The sequence below is a fragment of the Salvia hispanica genome, chromosome 4 (assembly GCF_023119035.1).
Source record: "Salvia hispanica cultivar TCC Black 2014 chromosome 4, UniMelb_Shisp_WGS_1.0, whole genome shotgun sequence".
NCBI lineage: Eukaryota > Viridiplantae > Streptophyta > Magnoliopsida > Lamiales > Lamiaceae > Salvia > Salvia hispanica.
This window is the reverse complement of record NC_062968.1, coordinates 55,151,749-55,176,418: the sequence shown is the minus strand read 5'-3', so window position 1 is coordinate 55,176,418 and position 24,670 is coordinate 55,151,749. Positions and strand designations below refer to the sequence as shown.

The window sequence follows — 24,670 nt, the reverse complement described above, 5'->3', positions numbered from 1 at the left end:
TCGCCTTGTAGCGTTCAATGGACCCATTTGGTCTTCTTTTGATCGTGAATACCCAACAACATCCTACTAGTCTGGATCCCTCAGGTCTCGTGCATTTCTCCCAAGTCTTATTTTTCAACAGTGCCTTCATTTCAACTACCATTGCATCCCTCCAATGCTTAATTTTCATAGCTTCTTCAGCAGTTCTGGGAATTTCTTCTTCATATAGGGCAACAGTAAATGCCCTTGCCATCTCGGTCAGGTTAGCCTTAGCAAGATTCGCCACTGAGTATCTGCTTCTCTTAGAGACCCGTTCTGGACTGTACCTCTTGGGTGGGATCCCTCTTGTAGTTCATAAGGGAAGTATGTATTGCACTGTGTCTCCATCTACAGCTGCATTCTCCACAGTGTCTGTCGAAGAGTCATTAGGAATAATTGTACAATCTGATCCAGTGCCAGGTATTACCTTAGATATCACTGGAGGAGGATTGTTAGACGGAGGCGGTTGAGGAGGCTCTGCATGAGACAAGACGGGCTCGGCGGCAGTACTAGCTTTCTCTGTTGGTTCCACGTTCAAGTAGTTTGGCAGTGGCATAAACCAACTTAGGGGGTCCAGATGAACAACTACTACTCTCCCCCTGACCACTAAGGCTGGTACAATAGTATTCACACTCTAAGAAATTACAATTCATCGTGGTTATAATTTTTCTAGAAGAGGGATCAAAGCACCTATAACCTTTCTGATGTATCCCATATCCCAAAAAAACACATTTTAAAGCTCATGCGGAAAATTTGTTTCTTTCATTTTTAGATACATGGACATATACGGGACACCCAAAGATTTTTAGGGGTAAGGTAAGTGGTTCGGGTACCTTGGCTTGCATAGATAGAGTCTGAAGAGGTGTTTTCATGTTCAAGATTTTTGTAGGAAGACGATTGATCAAATACACAGAAGTAGCAATTGCCTCAGGCCACAAAAATTTGGGGACTTTGGAGTCAAAAAACAAAGCTCGGGTAACCTCCAAAATAATTTCGTTTTTCCTCTCTGCCACTCCGTTTTGTTCGGGGGTATAAGCACAAGATGTTTGATGTATTAAGCCCCTTTTTTTGAAAAACTCTGACATCTCCTTAATTCTCTTCCATTATCCGATCTAAGTGTTTGAATAGTGGTTTGAAACTGTGTTTGAATCAAATTAGAAAGGATGACAAATTTTTCATAAACTTCAGATTTATTTTTCAAGAAATATATCCAAGTCATTCTAGAGAAATCATCCACAAAAATTAAAAAATACTTAAAACCATGATCACTAGTAATAGGCGCACGGCAGCACACATCAGCATGAATCAAAGAAAAAAGAGTTTTAACCCAGGGGTTTCAGTAGATTTAAATGACTGTCCGTGGCTTTTCACGAAAACACAAGACTCACAATCAATGTTCTTAAGATGAGAAAACTTGGGAAAAAGCAATTTAAAATAACCAGGTCACGGGTGACCATATCGTCGATGCCACAACCAAGCTTCTCGAGATGCAGATCCGTGACCTAGCATCGCGGTACTTCCTTGGTGAGCCATCTCGTCAACATAGTAGAGGCCTTGACGCTCAGTGCCACATCCAATTATCCTCCTCGTCCTGATATCCTGTAATACACAAAAATTTAGATGCATCAGCAACGTACAATTTAATTCCTTCGTTACATGACTAATGGACATCAACTTATGTGATAATTTCGGAACATATAGGCAATTTGACAACTTTAAAGTTGGTGAAATTTCAATTGTTCCACTTCCTTCCACTGAGGTTAACTCCCCATCTGCAGTCTGAATTTGACTTTTCTTAGACCCACTAAAATTCACAAAATCATTTTTATCGTGAATCATGGTATCAGTTGCCCCACAATAAAAAATCCACCATTTCTCCTTCCCACTAGGTTCATATTGTACATTACAAGCAATAGGTAATTCTCTCAATATTTCAAATCTATTAGGGGTAATAATCGAATCTCCTAAAGTCTGGGGTTGAAATTCAGAATTATTAATACACAGGGGGACATATAGAGACATATTATCAGGATGGGGTATATTTTGCAATTCACATAAACTAAAAGGGGTTGAATCATAAGATGGGCTAGGTTTTTTAATTCCTAGCCCATTACCTCCATTCTCAACGGATCTCACGCCATCCTTGCGAAAGCAGCTTCTCTGATCTCCTCACCTCGTCTGCCACCGTCGCCGTTCCTTCCCCTAGCGTTGGCTCCCTCGCGGTTGCCGGCTCCAGTCGGTGTGTGGTGATTTCCACCGCTGCCTTCTTCAACTCCGATGGCCAATTTGGCCTTCGCCTTCTGGTTCTCATCCCACCACTCCGGAAAACCGACCAACCGAATCCGAAACCTACTCCGCCCGATGATGGATCCCCGTTCATTGCGCCGGTTGAGTTGGAGTTCGCCAGCGGCATAATCTTGAGCCGTGTGGCTTCCCGCTTCACCCACCCGTATGCGACGTCGACTGAGGGCACCGGACTTTCTTTCAGAATATCCCGTCTGATTCCTTCAAATTGGGGATTTAGTCCCCTCAAGAACTTGTGAAGCCTTAGTGTGTTGGTGTGTCTCCGATATTGGCATACTCTTTTACCGCAACAGTCGATTGGCTTCTCTTGGCACCGATCGATCTCGACCCACAATGGTCCAAAGTAAACTTCTTAAGTGGAACCGATGAATTATTATAACAGCTCATTAAAAGTTTATGTTAGTTGGGATTTATAACGATTATTAGCATCATTTTTCAGATTTTCTTGTATTGTTTTCAACTAACGAATACCTTCATACGCTTCCACGATTGCAAATGATATGCAATAATAAAATTTGAATATTTGATTCGTTAACTATGCAAATTTTGAATATATAAGCATAGCCAATACGATCTATTAAAAAAAAATAAAAGGTTTTGAATATTATTTGTTTCTAAATATAAACGTCCACCATTTACAGAATACTCCATTAAATATAAAAAATTCACTAGTTTCCCTCTTACAAATTTGCACACATTAAACATATACAGATCTTACATAAAATTTACACATCACATTATTACAATATCATCAGCAGCTCCAAAATTTTCCACCAAACTCTCAGCAAAAAATACTAAAGCCCCAAACAAGATAAAATCCTGCTATGAATCCCCTCACAAGCTAGGGAACTTGAGTCAACAAATTAATCGATGGGTCAGTATTGATGAGAAAAAAAATCTAAGATATATCCCACAATTATAATATGTGGGGGCAATTTTAATTAAACTATAAGAATTTGATAAAATCTTAGGTGATAACTTAACAGAAACACAACAGACATTGTTGATCAGTAACAAGGAAGGAAGAGGCCCTCAAAGTTTGAATGGATCCAAGCATTGAGGGGGACAGAGAGGGATAGAGCAAGCAAGGGAGAGGATTGGTAAACATAAGCTCCAAGGTTCCCTCCCAGACATCCCCTCTCAATATCCTCTCCCCATCATGAAGGAAAATAAAAGACACAGCAAAAAGAAATGGCCAAATACAAAGGACTATTTTTCACACTTCTTTAAAAGTCATCCAAGCATAAATAAACACAAACTAAAGCCAACTTACCAAAATAGCTTTGTCTACTTCGGGGTCAATTGCATTTTCTTCTTCATCTACATCATGAAGCAATAGTTGTGGTGAAAATGATCCGGCGGCTAGTTCTTCTTCTTCCATTACAGGTGCTGGAGAGGCTGTAGAACCCGCATAATCAATTAACACCCAATCTTGATCAGACTTCTCCCCATCAAGTTCTTGAGCCGGTTCTTTATTTTCAGATTGGGTCTCTAGACGTTCCAAATGCCTGCTGCGCATGCTGATATGGAATTCCTTCAAATAAGCCTGTAGTTCACAGTAAGATGTCAAGGCTAACTGAAGTTTTACATGATTCCCAAATACATGGAATCCCAGGATTAAAAAATCACCTTTGCTTTGTAAAAACAGAGCCGATTAAGGATAGTTTCCCAGAATTCAACCACTTTCGCAGTCCCAGATCTCATTTGCGATTCAATCTGGGATTGCATGGCTTCTAGTTCACTATAGGTTTGGCCCTGCAACAGACTTTTAACATCAGCTTCAATGTTCACGTGCAAACCTCGTTCTTCACCGATTATCTCTGGAGGTAATTGCTCTCCACGCACTCTTGCCCGATCTAATGCATCTTTTTTCCAGGCTTCAGCTAGTTCCCATTCAGAAACTACCGAAAGTGCCTGTTATCCATTTACGTAAGGGTGTGAAAATTCCTGACTTCACATTCACAATATTTGAAAGCAGAAAAAATAGATAGAAAAGTATAGTACCTCCCAATATCCTATATGTGCAGGCATGGCTCTGTCTAAATCAACGTGCATCTTTATGTCATTGTGAAGCTCTTCCATTTCTTTAATGGTCAAACCCTAAAAAAAATTCTGTCAGAACATCGTAACTGCCAAGAAAAAGTATAGACTATCTTCCCTTTGAATTTTGAAAGTGTAAGGAAAAAGTGTAGGCAAACTTTAAAGAACATCAGAAGAATGACTTAAGAACAAAAACTATGTATAGATAGAAAGTGAGAGTTAGCTTTATAGAACATCAGAAGAATGACTTAGGAACAAAAACTATATATATATATTTACTACTACTCTTTACCTTGAAGACCATGAGTAGTTCATTTATATCTATCTCCAAATCATCAGAATGATATAGATGTCTAGCAAGAATGTCAATTGGCTTCATACGACCTTCACGTGATCGAATCTCTGATCTGATTTTGCTTTGACCAAAACAAAACTGCAAGTAAAATATTATGAATCAGAATCGGGTAAAATTTTGATAAAGAACATAAGGAAATAACTGGAATGGAATTTAATGATTTACCTCTTCTTCTTTCTTCTCCCAGTCTTGGAATTCAGCTCGTGCACGCTCCCTCGCCAGTAAAGCCATCTCTTCCTCACGTTGGGCTTTCTCAATAGCCCTTTCTTCTCTTCTCTTTTTAACTTTTTCAATCTCAGCCTACAAAAGAAGAGCACAGATTAAAATGCAACTCTTTCATGGATGTAAAGTAGTATAAGAATAAGAGAACACATGCATAGACTAAAAGAAAACTCTATAAAGTATCTAGTATCAAAATACAAAAGTTTCAAGACTGCAATAAAATGCAATAAAATGGAATTGTGGGACGTATACAACTTGTTGCCAGTTGGCCTGATTCCTCTTATTCTAGTTCATTAAGCTTTTCAAAAGCTAAGAGAGTAGTCAAACATATGATAATTCTGTGATTCTATTATTATACTAGAAATTACAGCCAGAAGACATTGTACGATGTTTCAAAACATATTGTGTGAACGTAACAATCTACCTTTATTTCCTGCTGCCTCTTCTTCTCTGATTTAAAAGAGAACTGCACACCCTGAGACACATCCTTCTCAATCTTCTTTCTCCACACAAATCTGAAATTAAAATAATTTAAAATTAAAATTCAGGAAAACTTTTAAACCAATATAGCCATCTAAAGTGCTAATACGACAAGATCATATAAAATTTCAGGCTGTAAATTATAACAGTGTACCAGACTATATGGCAATATAACATTGAACCTCAATTTTTGATGAGTTAAGCGAGTTAAACTTGTTGCAGTTACTTCCATACTAAAGCGTTTAAGGTATCCATACTAGAAGAAGCTTCAACTAAGCGAATCTATGAAATTAATAATAAAGCTCGGGACTCACTTTTCATTCAAATTTGTTAAATCACCAAAAGAACCAGAGACGTGTTTGCTCTGCAACTTCAATTTCTTCGCAACTTTCAGATCCTGCGTACCCAAGAAATCAGAATACAATAGATTACATACAACTTAAAATCAAAATTAGGGAGAAACGTACCTTCTTAAGAGCCTTAATGACGAGATACTCATTAATCTCACCATCGGTAATCTTCCGCTTTTTACTGCTCTTTCGCTTAGATGGCTCATCGGAGTCGGAATCGGAACATCGGCGCCGTTTACCACTCCGTCGATAGGAATCGGAAGGTGATTCCAACCAGAAATCGTCGTGAAGACGCAGCATGTTGAATTCTGTTAAGGGTTTTCAGAGAGAATAGAGAATAAACCGTTGTGTGGGATGGAAGCAAATTGATTTTCGAGGGAATTAATTTATGGAGTTCTACTATTTATAGACCCATCAATTTCCTTTCCGAATCAGTAATGTCCGTAACCGAATGGACTTACCAAAAATCATATAGTAACTCTTTCTTTTATTTTATGAAACTTTCCATGATACTCTTCCTCTCTTTCTGATTTTTTTAAAATATAAATATTTCTTTGTTTTTTAAATAAAAACTTCCCATAACATATACAGATGAAGTATTATTCTCCTTTTGTTTTTTAAAAATAAAAAATAAATAAAAGTTATTTATTCCCCCATCCCACTTTTGGAGTGCCGACTGTGCCTAAATTTCAATAATTAGCTAATTTTTTACAGTGTTAAAAACTTATCATTAATCAACTTTAGTCTAGTCCAATTAAAGTCAAAATACAAAATATTGAATAATGTCATACTATGAAAATACTTAATCTTACTTCTACGTCAACGACTGAAAGGTCTCATGTAACAATGGATCTACTGAATAATTAACATCTTTAGAATAAGAACTTGCTTGTTCAATTTATTTATTATTTTATATTAATTTAATCAACATTAATAATGTAATACAAGCCATACGATAGTAATTAATTTATTCTCATAAATTGAGAATACAGATTTTACAATACAGGCCGTTAGAAGCACGTTTTTCAGGTTGCATCCACCACTATCATATGGCTTGTATTAATAACGTAATATAAGCCATATGATAGTAATTAATTTATTCTCATAAATTGAGAATACGGATTTTACAATACAGGCCGTTAGAAGCACGTTTTTCAGGTTGCATCCACCACTCCCATTTATTTGTATTTTATTTTTTTTCACTGCCATTGTCAATCAATGAGTTGCAACGGCTGCTCATTGATGAATTTGAATTTAAGACATAGTAGGTGGTTCTTATATCATTTGTTTTAAACAAAAAAGAAAACACAACATTTAAATTTATGTCGGAAAATAGATGGATAGATCAGGTTGGGAAATTCACACTACCTGTCAACTTGGTGATTTTTTTTTTTTTTTTTGTCAAATTTAGAGTTTGCACGAAATATTAGAAATTCGTCTAGAGTAAATGGTATTTCCGACTAATAACAATATTATATTTATCATTTTTGTAAAACTTATGTGGTATCCACTATGCATTACGGCAAACCATATTGAGGTTTTATACTTTTCTGTTGAATTTACACTTTTCTGTTGATTTTGTTATTTATTTATTTATATATGTGTGTGTTTTATGGAATATATTAATCGAATTTGGGATCTATTGGCTTTTTTTTTTTCGAATTGTTTGTGTCACTTGTCATAGTCAACTTGTTTGCTCATGCTTCCTAGGGTTTACTTCTCTTCTTCAAGATTTAGATTTTTATTTATGCTATATGGGTCTACTTAAATATTTTGCGAATTCACAGACTAGTAGTATGTTTTAAATATATATGCTCTCTTTGTTCATTAGCCTACTTCTTTACACCAAATATAGTTGAACGAAGTCTACTTTTTTTTGTCTTTGGGCTTTTTTTTAACAAGGTTAATTTTTTCAATTCACCAAAGTCCAATTATTTAACAATTTTCATGTCCAGATTGAACTTAAAAATGTGCTAGTTCACAACAGAAATATTAAACAAGTCAGTGGTTTTCAAAACACTAAATAAAGCAAAAATAATCAACAAATTAAACAATAAGGATATTTATGAATATCTTTTCATATTCTTTGTTCATAGGAATATGTATAAACATTATTTATATAACAAATTAACAAAATTGTCGTTGAGATTGGATCCGTTGATAACCTTTTTAGATTTGCAATATGTATATATACTACTACTATGCTAATTTGATTTGAGAGCCTTCAGTTTTTTATTATCACATGTTTAAACTACTAGTACTATGAAATAACTTGATATTTTAAAGTAAATCAGCAAATAGAGATTCTCTTCCGTAACTGAATTAAAATTCTCAAACGTACACCAATAAATTTTACTTATGGAAGCAATGTTTTAAAACCGGACCAGCCAGTGAACCGGCGAGGCTACTGGTTCACGGTTCAACCGATCTGACCGGTTCAATTACTGGTCGAACAGTTTTACTGTTACAAATTATATATAATATATAAAATATATTCAATTTAAATGAATAACACTAAAATTTATTAAGTTTTTTATCAATAAATATAATTAAATGTACAAATTACAAGTTAGTGTGGATAAAATTTTTAATATTTTAGATATAAAAAAAGATAATTCATAATAATTCAAAAAAATTATATGACAAAATATATAAATAAATATGAATTATAAATAATTTATTATAAACCCTAGGTATAACTACTTATATTATAAGTACCTATATTATACAAATAATAGTTAATTTTAGTAAAAAGAGTGAATTTTAGATGAAAAATATATTATCATATTAATACCTACTACTAGAATATAAATTTAAACTTGAATGTTTAGTTTGAGTAAATAAAAAAATTTATTTTAATATAATAATAACTAATGTTCATGTTATTAAGAAATGCTTGTGGTGGAGTGGTAAAGGTCCCAAGACGTTATGAGTTCGAACCCCACCAAAAGCACTTATTTTACAAAAATTTTAAACAATGAAGAAAATCGGTTTCTGGTTCCCGGCTAGACCGGTTCGACCGGCCGGTTTCGGCGGTTCGTGGCGGCCCAACATGCCGGCGGCTTTATAGAGAGAACCGGACCGGACCCCTCACCGGTTCGCGGTCGAATCGACCGGTCCGGTCCGATTTTTAAAACACTGTATGGAAGTGAATTTCTTAATTGTGCTCTTATTACTTTGATATGAACTATTTAAAATTCTTTCTACCACATCATCACGCCTAGTCATGCTTAATCGGCCGGTTCCAGTTCTAGCTAGCTGCAGTGATGATCCGTCCCTCATGATCCGTGTTGATGCGCAAACTGTTATGCAAGAGAAGCATCTGCAGTGAAAGTAAGTTTAGCGGGAATCACACCATTTTTGTTGATGCTTGGTTGAGGTGTTTTGGGATGTCCATAACTGGTTGTTTGGTCCAATTCTTGGCAATGCCGTGCTCGCGTCCTAGAGTAGTTTGTCCATGGAGAAGGTGTGGAGCACCGGGAGCCCTTTAATGTGCGACTCACCGCCCTTTCCATGGAGGTGTTCACTGTTCAGAGAGTTTGAGGGACACTAATATGTCAGGCGTTGGTTTCTCAATTTTCTTGTATGTAAGCTCATGGAATCGGACAACAGTTGTACTAAGTTGGTTTAGTTTATGTCTTGAAAATATTTGGTTAAGAATTCATCCAATTCTAGAATTCTTGTCTCTTGACCATGTTCTTGATGCCTCGATATTAACTTACTACTATTATCTAAGACTACCTTATTTTAAAATTGTCTGAATGAGCCCCCAAGATTATCCAAGATTAATTTTGTCACGCCAAAGTCCAAAAACATAAATTAACCAAGATTGATGCTACAAATCATTAGTTTTAACCATCCAAGTGAATTATATCTAATCCATCAAATCAAACACCACTGTCACATAAAATGCATTTTGTCTCATTTTGTATTGTATATATTTAACCTCACAATGAACTGATATTTTTGTCTTCAATATGCATGGAATTGAATATTACTAGTATTTGCCAAGAATGTCAAAAGGAGTAGTAGAAAGAAAACACAAAACGATCATCATTTTGTTTATATAGCACTTTTCTGCTAAATTTGAAAACTGCATAGTCATTTTCATGTCTGAAATTTCTAGATTGCTTTGCTTGGTAAAGAGAGTTACTACTAGTATTTGCCAAGAATGTCAAAGACAAACATTATATATACATATAAAAGTAACTTCAACTCACATCAGCCTCACATAATTTGTCACACATACACACACAGTTGCAACATCAGCCAAGAAAGTAAACAGAGTCCAAAAAAAACAGACACATTGTTTAAACTTACACATTCCTATGACAAGGTTTCACCATCAAAGAATCCAATCAACATTCTTGAAGGTTGAACCCCGAGATTATTATATAACTAAACTTCACATTGTTACACAACAAAGACTAAAAACTAGAGAACATCATGTGATAACTTTCATATGGTATATGTCTCAATGCGCACCTTTCTTTTGCACCGTCACTAAATCCATAGTAGAACCATAAGTTGCGTTGAGCGCCTCGGCACACCATCCATGGCCATCGTCTACCGTTGGCATACGGACTTCCATGACCGGAGCTGCAGGGTTTTGAGCCCCCGGCATGATCACCCCTGCAAAAGCCCTCAGAACATTTGCTGCATCGATGTCCAAGCAAATGTTGATCTCTGGAACACCTTTGGGTGCCGGTGGTATCCCTGTGATCTTGAAATATCCCAGGAGATGATTCTTCTCCACAGCTTTCCCGTCTCCTTCGTAGACGACGATTAAAGCCTCAGTTTGGTTATCATGCACAGTCGTGAAGATCATGTCGCGTCTAACTGGCGTCGTCGTATTCTGATGTATGATGGGGATGAAGCTGTTTCCATCTGCTCTCACTCCGATGCTCAAAGGTGTTGCTTGAATAGTTAGAAGGTCCAAACTCCCGAAAGGATCGTTGACTCCAGAAGCTACCGCACCTTCTAGAGCTGCCCCTCTGACTGCAGCTTCCAACGGGTTGATCCCGGTGTATGGATCCTTTTTGCAGACACCCGTGACAATCTTTTGCAGCATAGGAATGTTGGAGCAACCACCAACCAGAATAACATCACTTATATCCCCTATGTCTACCTTTGCATCGTGCAAGCACTGTTTGATTAGGCTCTCACATTTCTCAAAGATTTCTCTATTCACTTGCTCGAATTCTTCCCTATCCAGAACCTTGCATATCTTTCTCCCGCCCAAGTCAATGTCAATTTGAACACTAGATTGGGATGAGAGTTTGTGGATAGCATCTTGTGTTGCAACACGAAGCAACCCCATTCTAGTGATCTCTTCAATCCCACGGGTCGAGAAGTGACTGTCCATATCAGGTAGGAGGTGGCGCATCGTGTTCAGAAGTATGTCTTCGCCTCCAATTACATTTCCTGCTAAGGCTTTTATCTGGGACACTCCTCCTGCAGTGGCAGAGACCGCTACATCGCAAAATCCAGCACCCATGTTGAAAATAACAACAATTTTCTCACTTCCACTGCTCATGTTGTCGTGCGCGTTCTGCTGCTGTTGTGCATACAACAATGCAACTGCAGTTGGTTCGGGCATCAGCCTCAGGACTTGAAGACCGGCCATGGCACACGCCCTTTCGACCCGAGTCAGTTGGAACCGGCTAAATGACACCGGAATGGTCAAGACAACACTGCGCACTGGACGCTTGAGCCGAAGCTCAGCCATCGTCTTCAGCTCAATGAGAAATATTGCAAGAACTTCCTCGGGAGTTGTCGACCTCCACATGTTCTTAACCAGCGCTGCAATAAAGGGCCTCGCACCGATGTTCAAGGTCTGGACCAGGAAAGGGAGGCATTTGCTCGCGTGAACAACAGGGTCCGTGTCAACCCTACCAACCAGACGTTTTATGTTGAAGATTGCAGCCCCGGATAACATCTCATACTCATGAGCCAACTGATTGCTCACGCCTCCAGCGGGAATCTCGTCTTTGAAGGTGACATACGACCGCATCAGCTTCTGGTTCCGCGTGTTCCTGATAAGTTCCACCCCCGAGCCACTCCAGACTGCAACGCTACATTGTGAAGTACCAATGTCAATTCCGATTGCAATCTCTGGCAGAAGTGACGAAGATTTGTCCTCTCCAGTAGTTTCGCTGTCAGACGCTACAGTATACGCTGGTTCCGCCATTCTTGAAACTCACAGACGCCTACAAAACATAGCATTTCAGCAAAAATAATCAAATCATGAAACCAATCTGAAATAAATCACTAATTGAAAAGTCTCTGTGCTTGAAATGGTAAAAGCATCCATCAATCCACTTCTCATTCCTAATCTATAGCATTCTGATCTAATTTACCAAGTTGCAAAGAACTAAATGCCACTCAGGATTTTCAACAAACACCAAGTGACCAAATTAACACACTTCCCATCTATATCAGAAAAATCTACAACACACATCATTTTTCCAAACCCTCCATTTTAGTTCAAAAATTTCTTCTCAAACTCAACAGTCAACACATTGATGATGCTATCACTAGAAGAGAAAACTAAAGAGTAATACCAAAAAAAGGAAATTTACAAAACCATCATGCAGATGAATCAACAAACCTAACTCAAAATTGATCCACCTCATTCAATTTCTAATCCAAATACTTGCCATTCTAGAAAGCGATATCAAACCAAATTGAGGCAAATGCAGAGTACACAACTGAATACCAAAAAATTGCAGCAAATTAAAAACAGAATCAGCACAAGCAAGACACAATTGCTATTGAATTTGAAGAACTAACCGATTAGAATTTGAAGAAAGTGAGCAAGATAGATAGCTGGAGCAGAGACAGAGAGTAGAAGAAGCTTATTTGTGGAATTTTCTGGAAAATGAGAGAGAAAGAGGTGACAGATTTATGTATGCAAAGGTGCTCACTCGCATTCTCTAGATCATCCCAGAGAAATACAGTCAGAGAGAGATACCTATTTTTTAAAATATTTCTTTATAATTTTTTAAATTTTGCATTTTGCTGTTCAAATTTTTTTGCTTCGTGTAGATCATTTATTCAATATTAATATAGGTACAAAGACTGAAATTCTACTTTCGATTTTAACTGTTTTATTCTCTGTATATTTATCATTGTAATTTACTTAATATTAATATAGGTTTGTGTTAAAATGACAATCCCTCTTAAAGTGACATCGTGATACCACTTATACAACAATATTATAAACACTACACAACAATTTTACAAACACTACACAGCAATCTATAGATTGCTGTATAGTGTGTCGGATATTGCTGGACAAGAAAAATTGTTGTATAAGAAGTAGCATATTGTTGACCGTCTTTTTTGGGTCATTTTTTTTTTTTTTTACACGTGGCAGCCTTTATTATTCGTCCACGTGTATACAAATGATTGGCTAGGAATAATGGTATGGTGTTATTTTAAAAGGTGGTGGCACCCTAACATGCCCCCATTAATATATATTTATATGTTAAAGAAAAATTGAAAGAAATTAATGAAATCACACATTAGAATCCTAATCGACTGAAAATTAAAAATAGAAGACTAATTTTAAAATTTCTCTCAATAATCTGGAAAGCAAGAAAAAGGAATCTAGGCCCAATAAAAGTGTTATTTTAAAGCCCAAGTCAGATTAGAAAAATGTTTTTAAATGAGGCCCAAGGCTCTCTCGTAAGGAAAATTAGAACAAAGTTTTTGAAAATACAGAAAAGTTGTTGAAATTAATAAAAAAAAAAAAACAGTGACGAAGTTAGTTGGAAATGTTAAATTGATGTGACAAAGTGCTAATTAGTTAAGTTGTTACAAATGTTAAAACTCGGCTTATCAAAAACTGTAATCACGCACACACACACAACTTGTGAAATGAAATTGGTTCTTCAATTAAAATGATTCAATTAAAACCAACAAACTGATGTTAATAGATATGTATGGAAAAGCTCATGTTTTCTGAACATGGTCTGGATATTTTTGGATTTAGGGATATTGCTATATTATAATTAAATTTTAGTATTTTTTATAAACTTAAAAAATTGGTCTAAAATATCATAAACACTGGATATTGTTTGTCATTTTCCAACTCAATCCAAATAAGATATTTTTGGGGAAAAATTATTCTGCGTGGGCAACCGTGAAATATTTTTGATATTTTAGACCACTTTTGAAGTTAGTGACAAGTAGGATAAAAAGTCACGTAGAAAACCACGTCGATTTAGCACATAAGTTAGTCGGTTATGGTGATTGAATTACCATGAAAATAGCAAGCGAAAATTTTAGACCAATTTCAAAGTTTATGAAAAATATCAAAATTCAATTCAAGTATATAGTTTTAGGGAGCAATATTCCTTGTGAATACTCCATTTATTAAAATTAGGCCAATTTTAGTTAGGTCATTTATTTGTTAAACCTATAATTCTTTGAAACGTTAATTCTTGTTTCAGCTTCCAATAGCGAAGGCGGCATTTCTATTCAACCTCTGACTTTTTTATAGTTAGCAAATAGTCGTATAAATATGTACTATCTATTAATAGTGCATCAGAATTAATTTATATAAAGACGCTTCCATGCAAGTTCAAATCACTAATTAATTGAGTGATGGATTTCTCTGTTTTATTTTCTGTAATATTAAGCATTTCTGTTAATATTTTTGTTGCAACAGAAGCAACAAAAATATTATGTCCAATTCAAACCTTGTTCCAGCTCGGAGATTCCTTATCCGACACGGGGAATTCCATACGCCTCCTTCCTGTGGGCCCCACGCTCCCGGCAGCCCGCCTTCCCTACGGCGAAACTTTCCCTGGCCGGCCCACCGGCCGTTGGTCCGATGGTAGACTCATCATAGACTACGCAGGTGAGTACTTTACACGGAAATATTTTATTTTTTGAAATAGAGTGGACTACAGATAAGGCTATCGTAATTTAAAGTAAACTTATTTTGATTGGGCAGCTATGGCTCTTGGGCTTCCATTGGTGAACCCATATTTCGATAAGAACGCTTCGTTCAGAAATGGAGTGAATTTTGCGGTGGCCGGAGCTACGGCACTCAATGCTTCTTTCTTTCTTTCTAGAGGGATTATTGTTCCTAATGTTGGATCGTTGGACGTTCAACTACGTTCATTTCGTATCTACCTCGCCTCTATTTGCTCCACCCCTAGAGGTTAGTTATAACTGCTTTGTAGGGGAGAGAAAATTCACCGATTCAATTAGTGGCTTATGCAGGATTTAACAATGAGGTCCAAAATAATTTTAAAAATAAAAACAAAAAATAATACCTCTTCGCCCATTAAAAATAAAATATTTCATAAAATAGAAACAATATCATCTCTACTTTTTCATCTCTCTTACTTTATTCTTTCTTTATTAACTCACAAGACCACTACATAAATCTTGTGCCGGAAAGCAAATGTTTCATTGAAGAATACCTTGTCAATAAATAAGTATTTCAAACAAGAAGGAGAATTGGAGAAAGAGAGAAGTAGGAGTACATAGAAAGGGCAGAGCAATTGGAGAAGACTAGTTTGTGAACCTGTCGATGGTCTTGGAAAATCCTAATTTAATACTTAAATAAATTTTAATATGAAATTATTAAAATTTTGAAACCTTGGGACCAATAGTCAAATTGCTAGCTTTGGGCCCAAGATCAAGAAAAAAATTAAGAAAATGAAGAAAAATAAAAAAGAATGCGGGGATTGGAGTCGAAATTATATAGCACCCCAACTCTATATATTGTATGTATAATATTCTACTATGTCCATCTAATATTATATTTATCTTTATTCTATTTTGAAAAATAAAAACAGAATGTGGTGATTATCTTAGACGATCTCTGATTTTCGTGGGTGAAATTGGAGGAAATGACATCAATTTTCCATTGTCACAAGGCAGATCCCTCGAAGAAATCCGAACCTACATTCCTCTCATAAATCAAGCTATTGCTAATGCCACAAGAGTAATTATTTACATGCGATTTTCATTATTTTATTTTATTATTCTATAGATAGCTTATTCTTATATTCAAATTCCTTAATTATTAATAATTCACCATTTGCTTTGATTAAATTCACAACTCGTCTTTCTATATAAATGACTCAGGAGATTATTCGAGCCGGTGCCACGCGATTGGTGGTTCCTGGAAATTTTCCGATCGGCTGCTTCCCTTTCGTCCTTGCTGCATTCAGCAACAATGGTTCCACAATGTACGATGAACTTGGTTGCGTAAGAAGTGTCAACAACCTCGCAATTTACCAAAACAGTAACTTGCAAATTGCATTGGAAGCTCTCAGAAGGGAATTTCCCGGTGTATCCATAGTCTATGCAGATTATTACAACGCTTTCATAACAACTTTTCGCATTGCGCCCTTATTTGGTGAGTACTCACTAAAACTGTTATAGATCCTGTCTCTACAATACCAAGTCTATATTGTATCTCAAGATTATTCATCTAACCCTATGATTAATTTAAACTTAGATAAATCTCATTTTAACTTGTTTTATATTGCATTTCACTATTATTTTATCTAACAAGCCAACGTCACCATAATGTTTTTTTTCTCTTAACCAATTCGCAGGATTAAACCGAACAACTTTACTAACACCGTGTTGTAAAAGCAAACAATACAATTTTATCAGTTCCGAGTTTTGTGGGAACCCAACCGTGCCGGTTTGCTCGAACCCGGGGCAATATATACATTGGGATGGCCTCCATTTGACACAAGAAGCTTATCGCCGTATATCCCAACTTGTTATACCTAATATTCTACCTACAGTCATATGCTAACTAGTTTAATTGAGAGTTGAGACTAAACATATTGAAAGAGTGACGATGTACTATTTATTTGAATAAAATATGTTGGAAAATCATGTGTTATTTTCTTGTATTCATTTTCCTTAAATAAAATCGTTCCCTTAATGGTGATATTTTATTTCATAACGAGGCTTGAGCTCATACTACTAGTATTAAATCTTAGGTAAGTTCAGTTTAGGTTGTGTGTTAACTGAGTTCGATCTAATCGGAATAGAGTTTATTCGGGTTAAAATTTACAACCTCTATCCTAAATTTTTGGATTTTAGGCTTGCCAAACGGGTTAAAAGCATGAATTATCTTTTATGATTGTCTCATACAATTTAACTGTATAACCTTCAAAAGTAGCAAATTAAACCAAAATTTTGTATCTTTCGCAATAGTACAATAAAAATTGTGATGGAAATTTATTGTAACTACCTTTTGTCATTATATCTTCACCATATACACAATTACCATCTAGAAAGTGACCATCATAATGTATAACAATGCCAAATTTGTCATATAAAGTGTATTCCACATTATTATCAACTTACACTTTCCTTACATACATATTTATCATTAAAGGATAAAAGTATACCCAATTAATCTTTATCTCTAAGAAGTGGCCTGTTTGTTTGACACGAATTGTGTTCAAAAAGAAAGCAGCTGATTCAGTAGCATGGGCTGCAATAAAAGTCCGGTGTCATTGTGTTAATTAAAATGGCTCGGCGGGATGTTAACAACTTGGTCCACTACAGAAATGTGATTCTCAATTATTAAATTTTATAATCGTAAGAGTATAAAACGTAAAAAATAATCTATTCTCAATTATTAAATTTTATAATTGTAGGATTTTAAAAGATCTACTAATATCTATTTATTTGTGTTTCTACATATCCGCGAATTATTAAACACAGAATCGTATTTTCCATAAATCATAATCTAAAAAATCATATCACCAGAATTAGAGAAGCATAATACAAAAATCAAGAAAAATGTTTGTTGAACTCTCCTAAAAATCCAAAACGAAATATACGATTAATCATTATCATAAAAGGCAAATTTTATTTTAGAATTAATCAAATCGTAAAATATTAACCAAATCCCAAAGTATAGAGGATACAGGGGTCAAAAAGTAAATACGAAAGCCTCAGTGTGCGATTTGAAAAGTATATAATACACACAATGAAGAGATGAACAAATTAAACAGAAGGGAAAAGCTAAAAAGATCGAGAGGGATTCACAGCCTACCGAAGTCTCTCTTCTCCTCAGGTGGCTATTTCTCTCCGTATTTGCAATTATTCACGAATATTTACTGTTTATCGTGAGCGTGGCGTGGAATTTTTTTATTTGGGTATGTAAAATTGTGTTTGCGCGTTTTTTTTTCTGCGATCGGTGTTGAGTTGTTTGTGTTCTGATTGATTGTGGGTAATTGGATTGATTAGTCTCGTTTTTCCGGATTCAAGCTGTTTCAGAATCGAATTCCACGTTCTGGGGTTAGGTTTTTGCTTGATTTGGCTAGGTTATGCTTATATTTTAGGGTTTTTTACATCCGAGCTGAGTTGTTTTTGTTTGTTTCTTTTAGTGTTTTAGGGTTTCGTTTGGGTTAATTGAGTTGTTGAGCCTATGTTTTATGATTGTACTGTTGTTGAAACTTGTTAGAATGTAAATATTCTGGGATATACTGTGGCTTCCTGTTGAATTTAATGGTGTGATTATTTATTGATTTTGATTTTTTTTGTACATATTGAGTGATATCATAGATCGTGATGGTTGTGCATTCTTGTGGTTAAATGCAGTTCTTTTTGAAGTATGTTGTTCATGGGTTGAAATCTGTGTCCCTTTATGTTTTGTTCATTATTTTTCTTGTTACTTTCGTAGAAAGAGAGAACTATTTCTGTATTACACACACACACACACACACGTTAGTATTACTATTCAAGTAGCTTCAACGATATAACTGCTTGATTTGGTTGGACCTAACATCTAAATAGTTTTTTTTCTGGTTTCTCTTTGGTTTTGATTTGAGGATTGCCAGCTTTCTCTTTCTCTGAATTGAGCTTACTGCTTATGTGTATCATGGCAGGTGTTGAACCAGTTTAAGTGGTGATCTATATTCATCTTGTCTGGCAACGAAGATGACTATGAACCAGCGTACCACGATTGATTTAGAACAAGGATGGGATTTTATGCAAAACGGGATAACGAAATTGAAAAGAATTCTTGAAGGGTTGCCTGAGCCCCAGTTCAGCTCAGAGGACTACATAATGCTCTACACGTATTATTCGGCGCTCTATATTCTTATACAGTTGAATAGATTTTTATGCTGTTGTCAACTGTTATGGAGTTCCCTTGATTCTAAATTTACAGGACAATCTACAACATGTGCACTCAAAAGCCCCCACATGATTATTCTCAACAATTATATGACAAATACAAGGAGGCTTTCCAAGAGTACATTTCAACGACAGTAAGGAATTCAGATGATTTTTTATTGCATTGCAAACAGTTTGATCATGATTCATGGTTTTTTATTGCAATATCATGTTTATTTCAGATAGTGATTTCGTTTTTTTTTTTTTGGTTTCTAATGTCCTAGTGTCTGAAGTTGATTGCTTTTATTCTGAAATAAAAAAACAGGCTGTTTTAATTATTCCCAACATTTAAGAACTTTTGCTGATTTAATTTTTTGTTTCCATGGAATAATTTTGCTTATTTTACTTTTTTTCTGTGAAAGGTTTTGCCTTCTTTAAAGGAAAAGCATGATGAGTTCATGCTAAGGGAGCTTGTACAAAGGTGGTCAAATCATAAGATCATGGTGCGATGGCTTTCAAGGTTCTTCCACTATCTTGATAGGTACTTCGTTGCCAGAAGGTCACTTCCAATACTTAGGGAAGTTGGTCTGTCATGCTTCCGGGACCTGGTAATCATCTTCACCGTCAAAATGTTCTTTTGAACTTTCAGTTCCCCTTTTTTTATGCTTTGGGAAAATGCTTAAATCCTTATACCCATTTTCCTTCTTTCTTTTTTAGGTATATGTGGAGTTATCTGGGAAAGTCAAAGATGCTGTTATTTCTCTGGTATGTAATATTGTTATTCAGCTTCATTTTTAGTATATGTATTGTATACCCCTCTTCGGTGTATTAATTACTATATTTATTTTTAATAGATCGATCAAGAGCGAGAAGGGGAGCAAATAGATCGAGCTTTGTTGAAGAATGTATTGGACATATTTGTTGAGATAGGAATGGGGCAGATGGAATATTATGAAAATGACTTTGAAGCAGCGCTGCTAAATGACACAGCAGCTTACTATTCTCGAAAGGCTTCAAATTGGATCTTAGATGATTCATGTCCTGATTATATGCTAAAGGTTCTTTTTCTTAAAGAAAGATCTTTTTTCAACTGAAATTGTGGCCTCTGATAGTAGAGCTGCTCAGAGTTGCACATTCTGGTTGACATGTTAATGTTACTAAAGATTGTGAGTATATAGTGCTTGCAACTGTTTTTGGTTCAGTTTCTAACTATCTTTCTCAAATTCAGGCTGAGGAGTGTTTGAAACGAGAAAAGGACAGGGTTGCTCATTATCTTCATTCAAGTAGTGAGACAAAGTTGCTTGAGGTTTGTATTTCTCCTTAATAAATTTTGTAGACATTTACCATAGATTAGCATCCAACTATTGTGATGTGTGCGGTCCGTAGCCCACTTGTGAAGACCTTTTAATCGTCATATTCAGTTTAGTCCGCTATAACTGTCTGTTATCTTTTCTATTCAAACAGAAAGTACAACACGAACTGCTATCTGTGTACGCCACCCAGCTACTAGAGAAGGAGCACTCAGGTTGTCATGCTTTACTGAGGGATGACAAGGTACTTATTACTTAGGCTCCAAAGTCAGTTATTTATTTATGTTTTATGAGTTGCTATTATCGGTGCTAGTCATAACATTTTCATCCATTAGGTTGATGATTTGTCAAGGATGTATAGGCTATTTTCAAAAATACCTCGCGGTTTAGAGCCTGTTGCACAGATTTTTAAGCAGGTTTGTGATATTTTATTTATAGTCAATTTGCACTCAATTTGTCTTAGTAGTTAGTCGTATCTAAATTTTTGGTAAGGACTAACACATCATGTTTTTCCATACAGCATGTTACTGCTGAAGGCACAGCTTTGGTCAAACAAGCCGAAGATGCTGCAAGTACTAAGAAGGTCAATCTTTAGTTTTTTTTCCAACCAATCTTTATGTGTCACTTTGCTTATGAACAACTGTTGTAAGTTATGTTGGGATACTTGGGTTGGGTAAAAAGGTCATGGTCAGTGTCTCCTATTTGGGTTTTGAAGGTTTCTCAGTGTTTATGAAAATCACCTGCATAGTGCAAAGTCATTCTCTCATGCACATATAGTTTGATGCAGTGATCTAGTTACTCTCCTATTACCAGTGTATGGTTTCACTCTGACTCTTACCTATTACATGAAAGTAATATAATTCTCGTTCTTATGCTTCCATTTGGCACTCAAAATAAGTGAATAATATTAAATGCTACATTAAATCATTACAAGCCCTAAAATTCAATGGGTAACACAGTGAGTTTAATTGAATGACCTATTTTTCTAAATATTTCTTAATCTAAGCAGGAGAGCAACATGGACTAAAACGTGGGATTGAGTAACTCCATGCGGTTCTCATTAAGAAAGAAAATGTTTTTTTGATAGGAAAAAGATATCCAATTGCCTTTGTGTTGCCCCATCTTATATGCTGAACTGCTGAAGTGACTCTTTATAGTTAGATGGATGTGACATATGAATTGTAAGACAGCATTTTAGCCCTTCATGTTAAGTTTGACACTTGGCAGTATAATGTACATGATGGTTACTTTTGTTTCTGAAACACTGAAACTAAATATGTAAGCATCCTTTTAATGAGAAATGTCATTTTTAACAGGCAGAAAAGAGAGATGTTATTGGATTGCAGGAGCAGGTACCACTATTCTGAAGTTTGTTATTATTATTCATCTGTGATTTCACATTTTGGAATGTAATCATTCTTGTAATCCAGGTATTTGTGAGAAAAATAATTGAGCTCCATGACAAATTCATGGCATATGTGAATGATTGTTTCCTAAATCACACGCTTTTCCACAAGGTTAGAATTCTAAAAGCCACTCATCTTTATATTCCTCTATACTACAGTTATAAACATGGAAGTTAATTTTACTTGTATAACACACAGGCTCTCAAGGAGGCCTTTGAAGTTTTCTGCAATAAGGGAGTTGCTGGAAGTTCTAGCGCGGAACTTCTTGCCACATTTTGTGATAACATACTCAAAAAGGGTGGAAGTGAAAAATTGAGTGATGAAGCTATAGAAGAAACTCTGGAGAAGGTGTGTCTCGTGATAAAACTGTCTGCATTTATCGGTATATAGCATGCTTAAAACTGTGATTGAGGTCTCAAGTGTTTTTCAGGTTGTAAAACTGCTTGCTTACATTAGCGATAAGGATTTATTTGCTGAATTTTATCGGTAAGTTTATCTCGGTGATTTTAGTAACGTTTCTTAGTTTTATAATACCGATGGACTATTACTTTACTCTGTCTGCTGCCCTTTTGACAGGAAAAAGCTTGCACGACGTCTGTTATTTGATAAAAGTGCTAACGATGAGCATGAGAGAAGCATCCTAACAAAGTTGAAGCAGCAATGTGGTGGCCAATTTACCTCAAAAATGGAGGGAATGGTAAGTTTTGCAGTTTTGCTTACGATGGTCTATGACTTGGCAATCCTGTTGTAAGATGCATTTTTTCATGTCGTTTGCAATATTCCAGGTAACGGATTTAACCCTAGCTAGAGAAAATCAAGCCAGCTTTGAGGAGTATCTCAGCAATACACCAAATGCAAATCCAGGGATTGACTTGACGGTGACTGTTCTGACAACGGGTTTCTGGCCTAGCTACAAGTCCTTTGATCTTAATCTTCCAGCTGAGATGGTATGGTTGCAGAACAGAATCCCCCAACCCTTAAGAAAGCAGTGTCCTTTTTTCTCCTGTGGAATTCACTCTGCTACTAACCTCTCATTCTTTTTTCTGCTTGGGTTTTTTGTTCTAGGTTAAATGTGTTGAAGTGTTCAAAGAGTTTTATCAAACAAAAACAAAGCATAGGAAACTTACATGGATATATTCTTTGGGCACATGTAACATTAATGGAAAATTCGAACAAAAAACAATAGAGCTGATTGTGACTACTTATCAGGTACTTTTGTCTGGACAGATATCTGCTTATATTTCCTGATTTCTGTGACTGGTCTTAGTAATATTGATCTCTAATTTTCATTTTTTAGGCTGCTGCGCTGCTACTGTTTAATGCATCGGATAGATTAAGCTATCAAGAAATTATGACTCAGTTGAATCTATCTGATGACGATGTCATCAGACTGCTTCATTCACTTTCATGCGCTAGGTACAAGATTTTGACGAAGGAGCCTAGCACCAAAACCATTGCTCCAACTGATATCTTTGAATTTAATTCCAAGTTCACGGACAAAATGCGAAGGATCAAGGTACACAGGCTCCTATTTGTATGCATACGTGTCTTAGTGAGGGACGATTATGAAGCTAATTAACGTGTAAATGCAGATCCCTCTTCCTCCTGTGGATGAGAAAAAGAAGGTGATTGAGGATGTTGATAAGGACAGACGTTATGCAATAGATGCCTCAATTGTTCGTATCATGAAGAGTAGGAAGGTCTTGGGATACCAGCAGCTAGTTATGGAGTGTGTTGAGCAATTGGGCCGAATGTTTAAGGTACTCTTTCGTGATAGTTGATTTGATTTTACTTTGTGGTCTATGGCCCTTCACCCAAATGTTACTTTGCAATGTGCAGCCGGATGTCAAAGCAATCAAGAAGAGGATTGAGGATCTGATCACTCGTGACTACCTTGAACGGGACAAGGAAAATCCCAACTTGTTCAAGTACTTGGCGTAAATCCATACGTGCTTGCTGATGACCAAGCTTGCACGAATATTGGGACACCCCCCAATCGAGCTCTGACTACTGTACAGTCTTCTGCATGTTTCCAGACCTTTGCTTAAGGGAATTCTTGTTCATTTTGCCCCAGTCTGGGTTAGGGAACGGTTGTCCCGATTGGTTATGCGCTGAAAGCTCAACTGCCGTTGAGGCAGTGAGACTAGAATAGCTTTTTCTGGATTCCTTTCATGTACGTTTATTTCATTTTGATAACTTGTTTTTGTTGAGGTTGGGTTTTTCTCTAAAGTAAATGTAAAGATTTACTTGAAGCAATCTTTTTTTGTCAAAGCTGTCTTACTGGTTTTGTATTAGCTATGCGTGGACCTTATTTTGAGAAATATTAATTACCTAATCAATGTGTATAACTTCGTATGTTTATGATATATGTCTAATATTTGTTTATAACACAAATTTGATTTATTTGGCTTGAACTATGTGTTTATGATGATTCATTGTGTTACAAATTTACACTCTATCAACCTTTGGATTTAATCATGATTCACCATGGTGCGGTGTCGGTTGAATATTTTGATTTTTGATGAATGAAGCAGATAGCCAATAAAATCACAATTGTATTCCGGTCTATCTCGTGATTTTTAAAAATGGTTATCTAGATCATAATTTCAACGATTATCTGAATTGTCCATGTTGTGGGGAGAACTGAGCATAATGTGGACGCCGAGAATGTATGACGTGGATATCGGAATTGACTATCTTTTTGAGCTATTGGAATATTGATACTATTACGTTAACACCATGATCAATTCTGACGTGAATTCCAATTCGACTGATATTACTTAGACCGGCTGGACCGATTGAACTGTGAACCGTTAGTCTCGCCGATTCGCTTGTCGTTCTGATTTGTAAACATTGTCTTATATCGTGGGAAATTATTGCAGAAAAATAATAAAACAATGATTTTGTCACTTAAATGATCTCCCCAACCTTTTTTTCGCAAGCACCATACAAATTTCAAGTAATTCCAAGAACATTTTCCGATATCCATTATTTTAAATACTTAGTTCTCTATTTATTCCATGTTTGATTCGAATTGGATGGATAGTCACATTGGATATTCCATACTAAGTT

General features: G+C 35.9%; 4 protein-coding genes and 1 long non-coding RNA gene across 5 annotated transcripts; 2 read left to right on the top strand and 3 right to left on the bottom strand.

The window, feature by feature from the left end:
- Positions 1 to 1,319: 1,319 nt before the first annotated feature.
- On the bottom strand, positions 1,320 to 2,696 carry LOC125224579. The gene is made up of 2 exons (XR_007176886.1): positions 2,133 to 2,696; positions 1,320 to 1,617 (listed from the first exon to the last, which is right to left on the bottom strand). It is a non-coding gene; the product is annotated as an uncharacterized LOC125224579 (long non-coding RNA).
- An 869-nt stretch (positions 2,697 to 3,565) lies between these two features.
- On the bottom strand, positions 3,566 to 6,131 carry LOC125222406 (cactin-like). Its single transcript, XM_048124985.1, has 8 exons — positions 5,887 to 6,131; positions 5,734 to 5,816; positions 5,364 to 5,454; positions 4,883 to 5,017; positions 4,655 to 4,795; positions 4,327 to 4,422; positions 3,952 to 4,236; positions 3,566 to 3,868 (listed from the first exon to the last, which is right to left on the bottom strand). The coding sequence occupies exons 1-8, from the start codon at positions 6,067 to 6,069 to the stop codon at positions 3,581 to 3,583; spliced, it is 1,302 nt and encodes a 433-aa protein (XP_047980942.1). The 5' UTR covers positions 6,070 to 6,131; the 3' UTR covers positions 3,566 to 3,580.
- Positions 6,132 to 10,056: 3,925 nt separating this feature from the next.
- Positions 10,057 to 12,712, bottom strand: LOC125222404 (heat shock 70 kDa protein 8). The gene is made up of 2 exons (XM_048124984.1): positions 12,562 to 12,712; positions 10,057 to 11,978 (listed from the first exon to the last, which is right to left on the bottom strand). The coding sequence occupies exon 2, from the start codon at positions 11,957 to 11,959 to the stop codon at positions 10,244 to 10,246; it is 1,716 nt and encodes a 571-aa protein (XP_047980941.1). The 5' UTR covers positions 11,960 to 11,978; positions 12,562 to 12,712; the 3' UTR covers positions 10,057 to 10,243.
- Positions 12,713 to 14,345: 1,633 nt separating this feature from the next.
- LOC125217673 (acetylajmalan esterase-like) lies at positions 14,346 to 16,641 on the top strand. The gene is made up of 5 exons (XM_048119192.1): positions 14,346 to 14,635; positions 14,732 to 14,941; positions 15,585 to 15,733; positions 15,877 to 16,150; positions 16,353 to 16,641. Exons 1-5 carry the CDS (start codon positions 14,380 to 14,382, stop codon positions 16,559 to 16,561), a joined length of 1,098 nt encoding a protein of 365 aa, XP_047975149.1. The 5' UTR covers positions 14,346 to 14,379; the 3' UTR covers positions 16,562 to 16,641.
- A 1,076-nt stretch (positions 16,642 to 17,717) lies between these two features.
- LOC125221930 (cullin-1) lies at positions 17,718 to 23,869 on the top strand. Its single transcript, XM_048124272.1, has 20 exons — positions 17,718 to 17,839; positions 18,654 to 18,845; positions 18,938 to 19,037; positions 19,305 to 19,490; positions 19,600 to 19,647; positions 19,737 to 19,940; positions 20,111 to 20,188; positions 20,347 to 20,436; positions 20,528 to 20,608; positions 20,713 to 20,775; positions 21,509 to 21,544; positions 21,623 to 21,709; positions 21,797 to 21,946; positions 22,029 to 22,084; positions 22,175 to 22,295; positions 22,384 to 22,545; positions 22,664 to 22,807; positions 22,896 to 23,114; positions 23,191 to 23,358; positions 23,438 to 23,869. Exons 2-20 carry the CDS (start codon positions 18,706 to 18,708, stop codon positions 23,537 to 23,539), a joined length of 2,235 nt encoding a protein of 744 aa, XP_047980229.1. The 5' UTR covers positions 17,718 to 17,839; positions 18,654 to 18,705; the 3' UTR covers positions 23,540 to 23,869.
- The last annotated feature ends 801 nt before the right edge of the window (positions 23,870 to 24,670 follow it).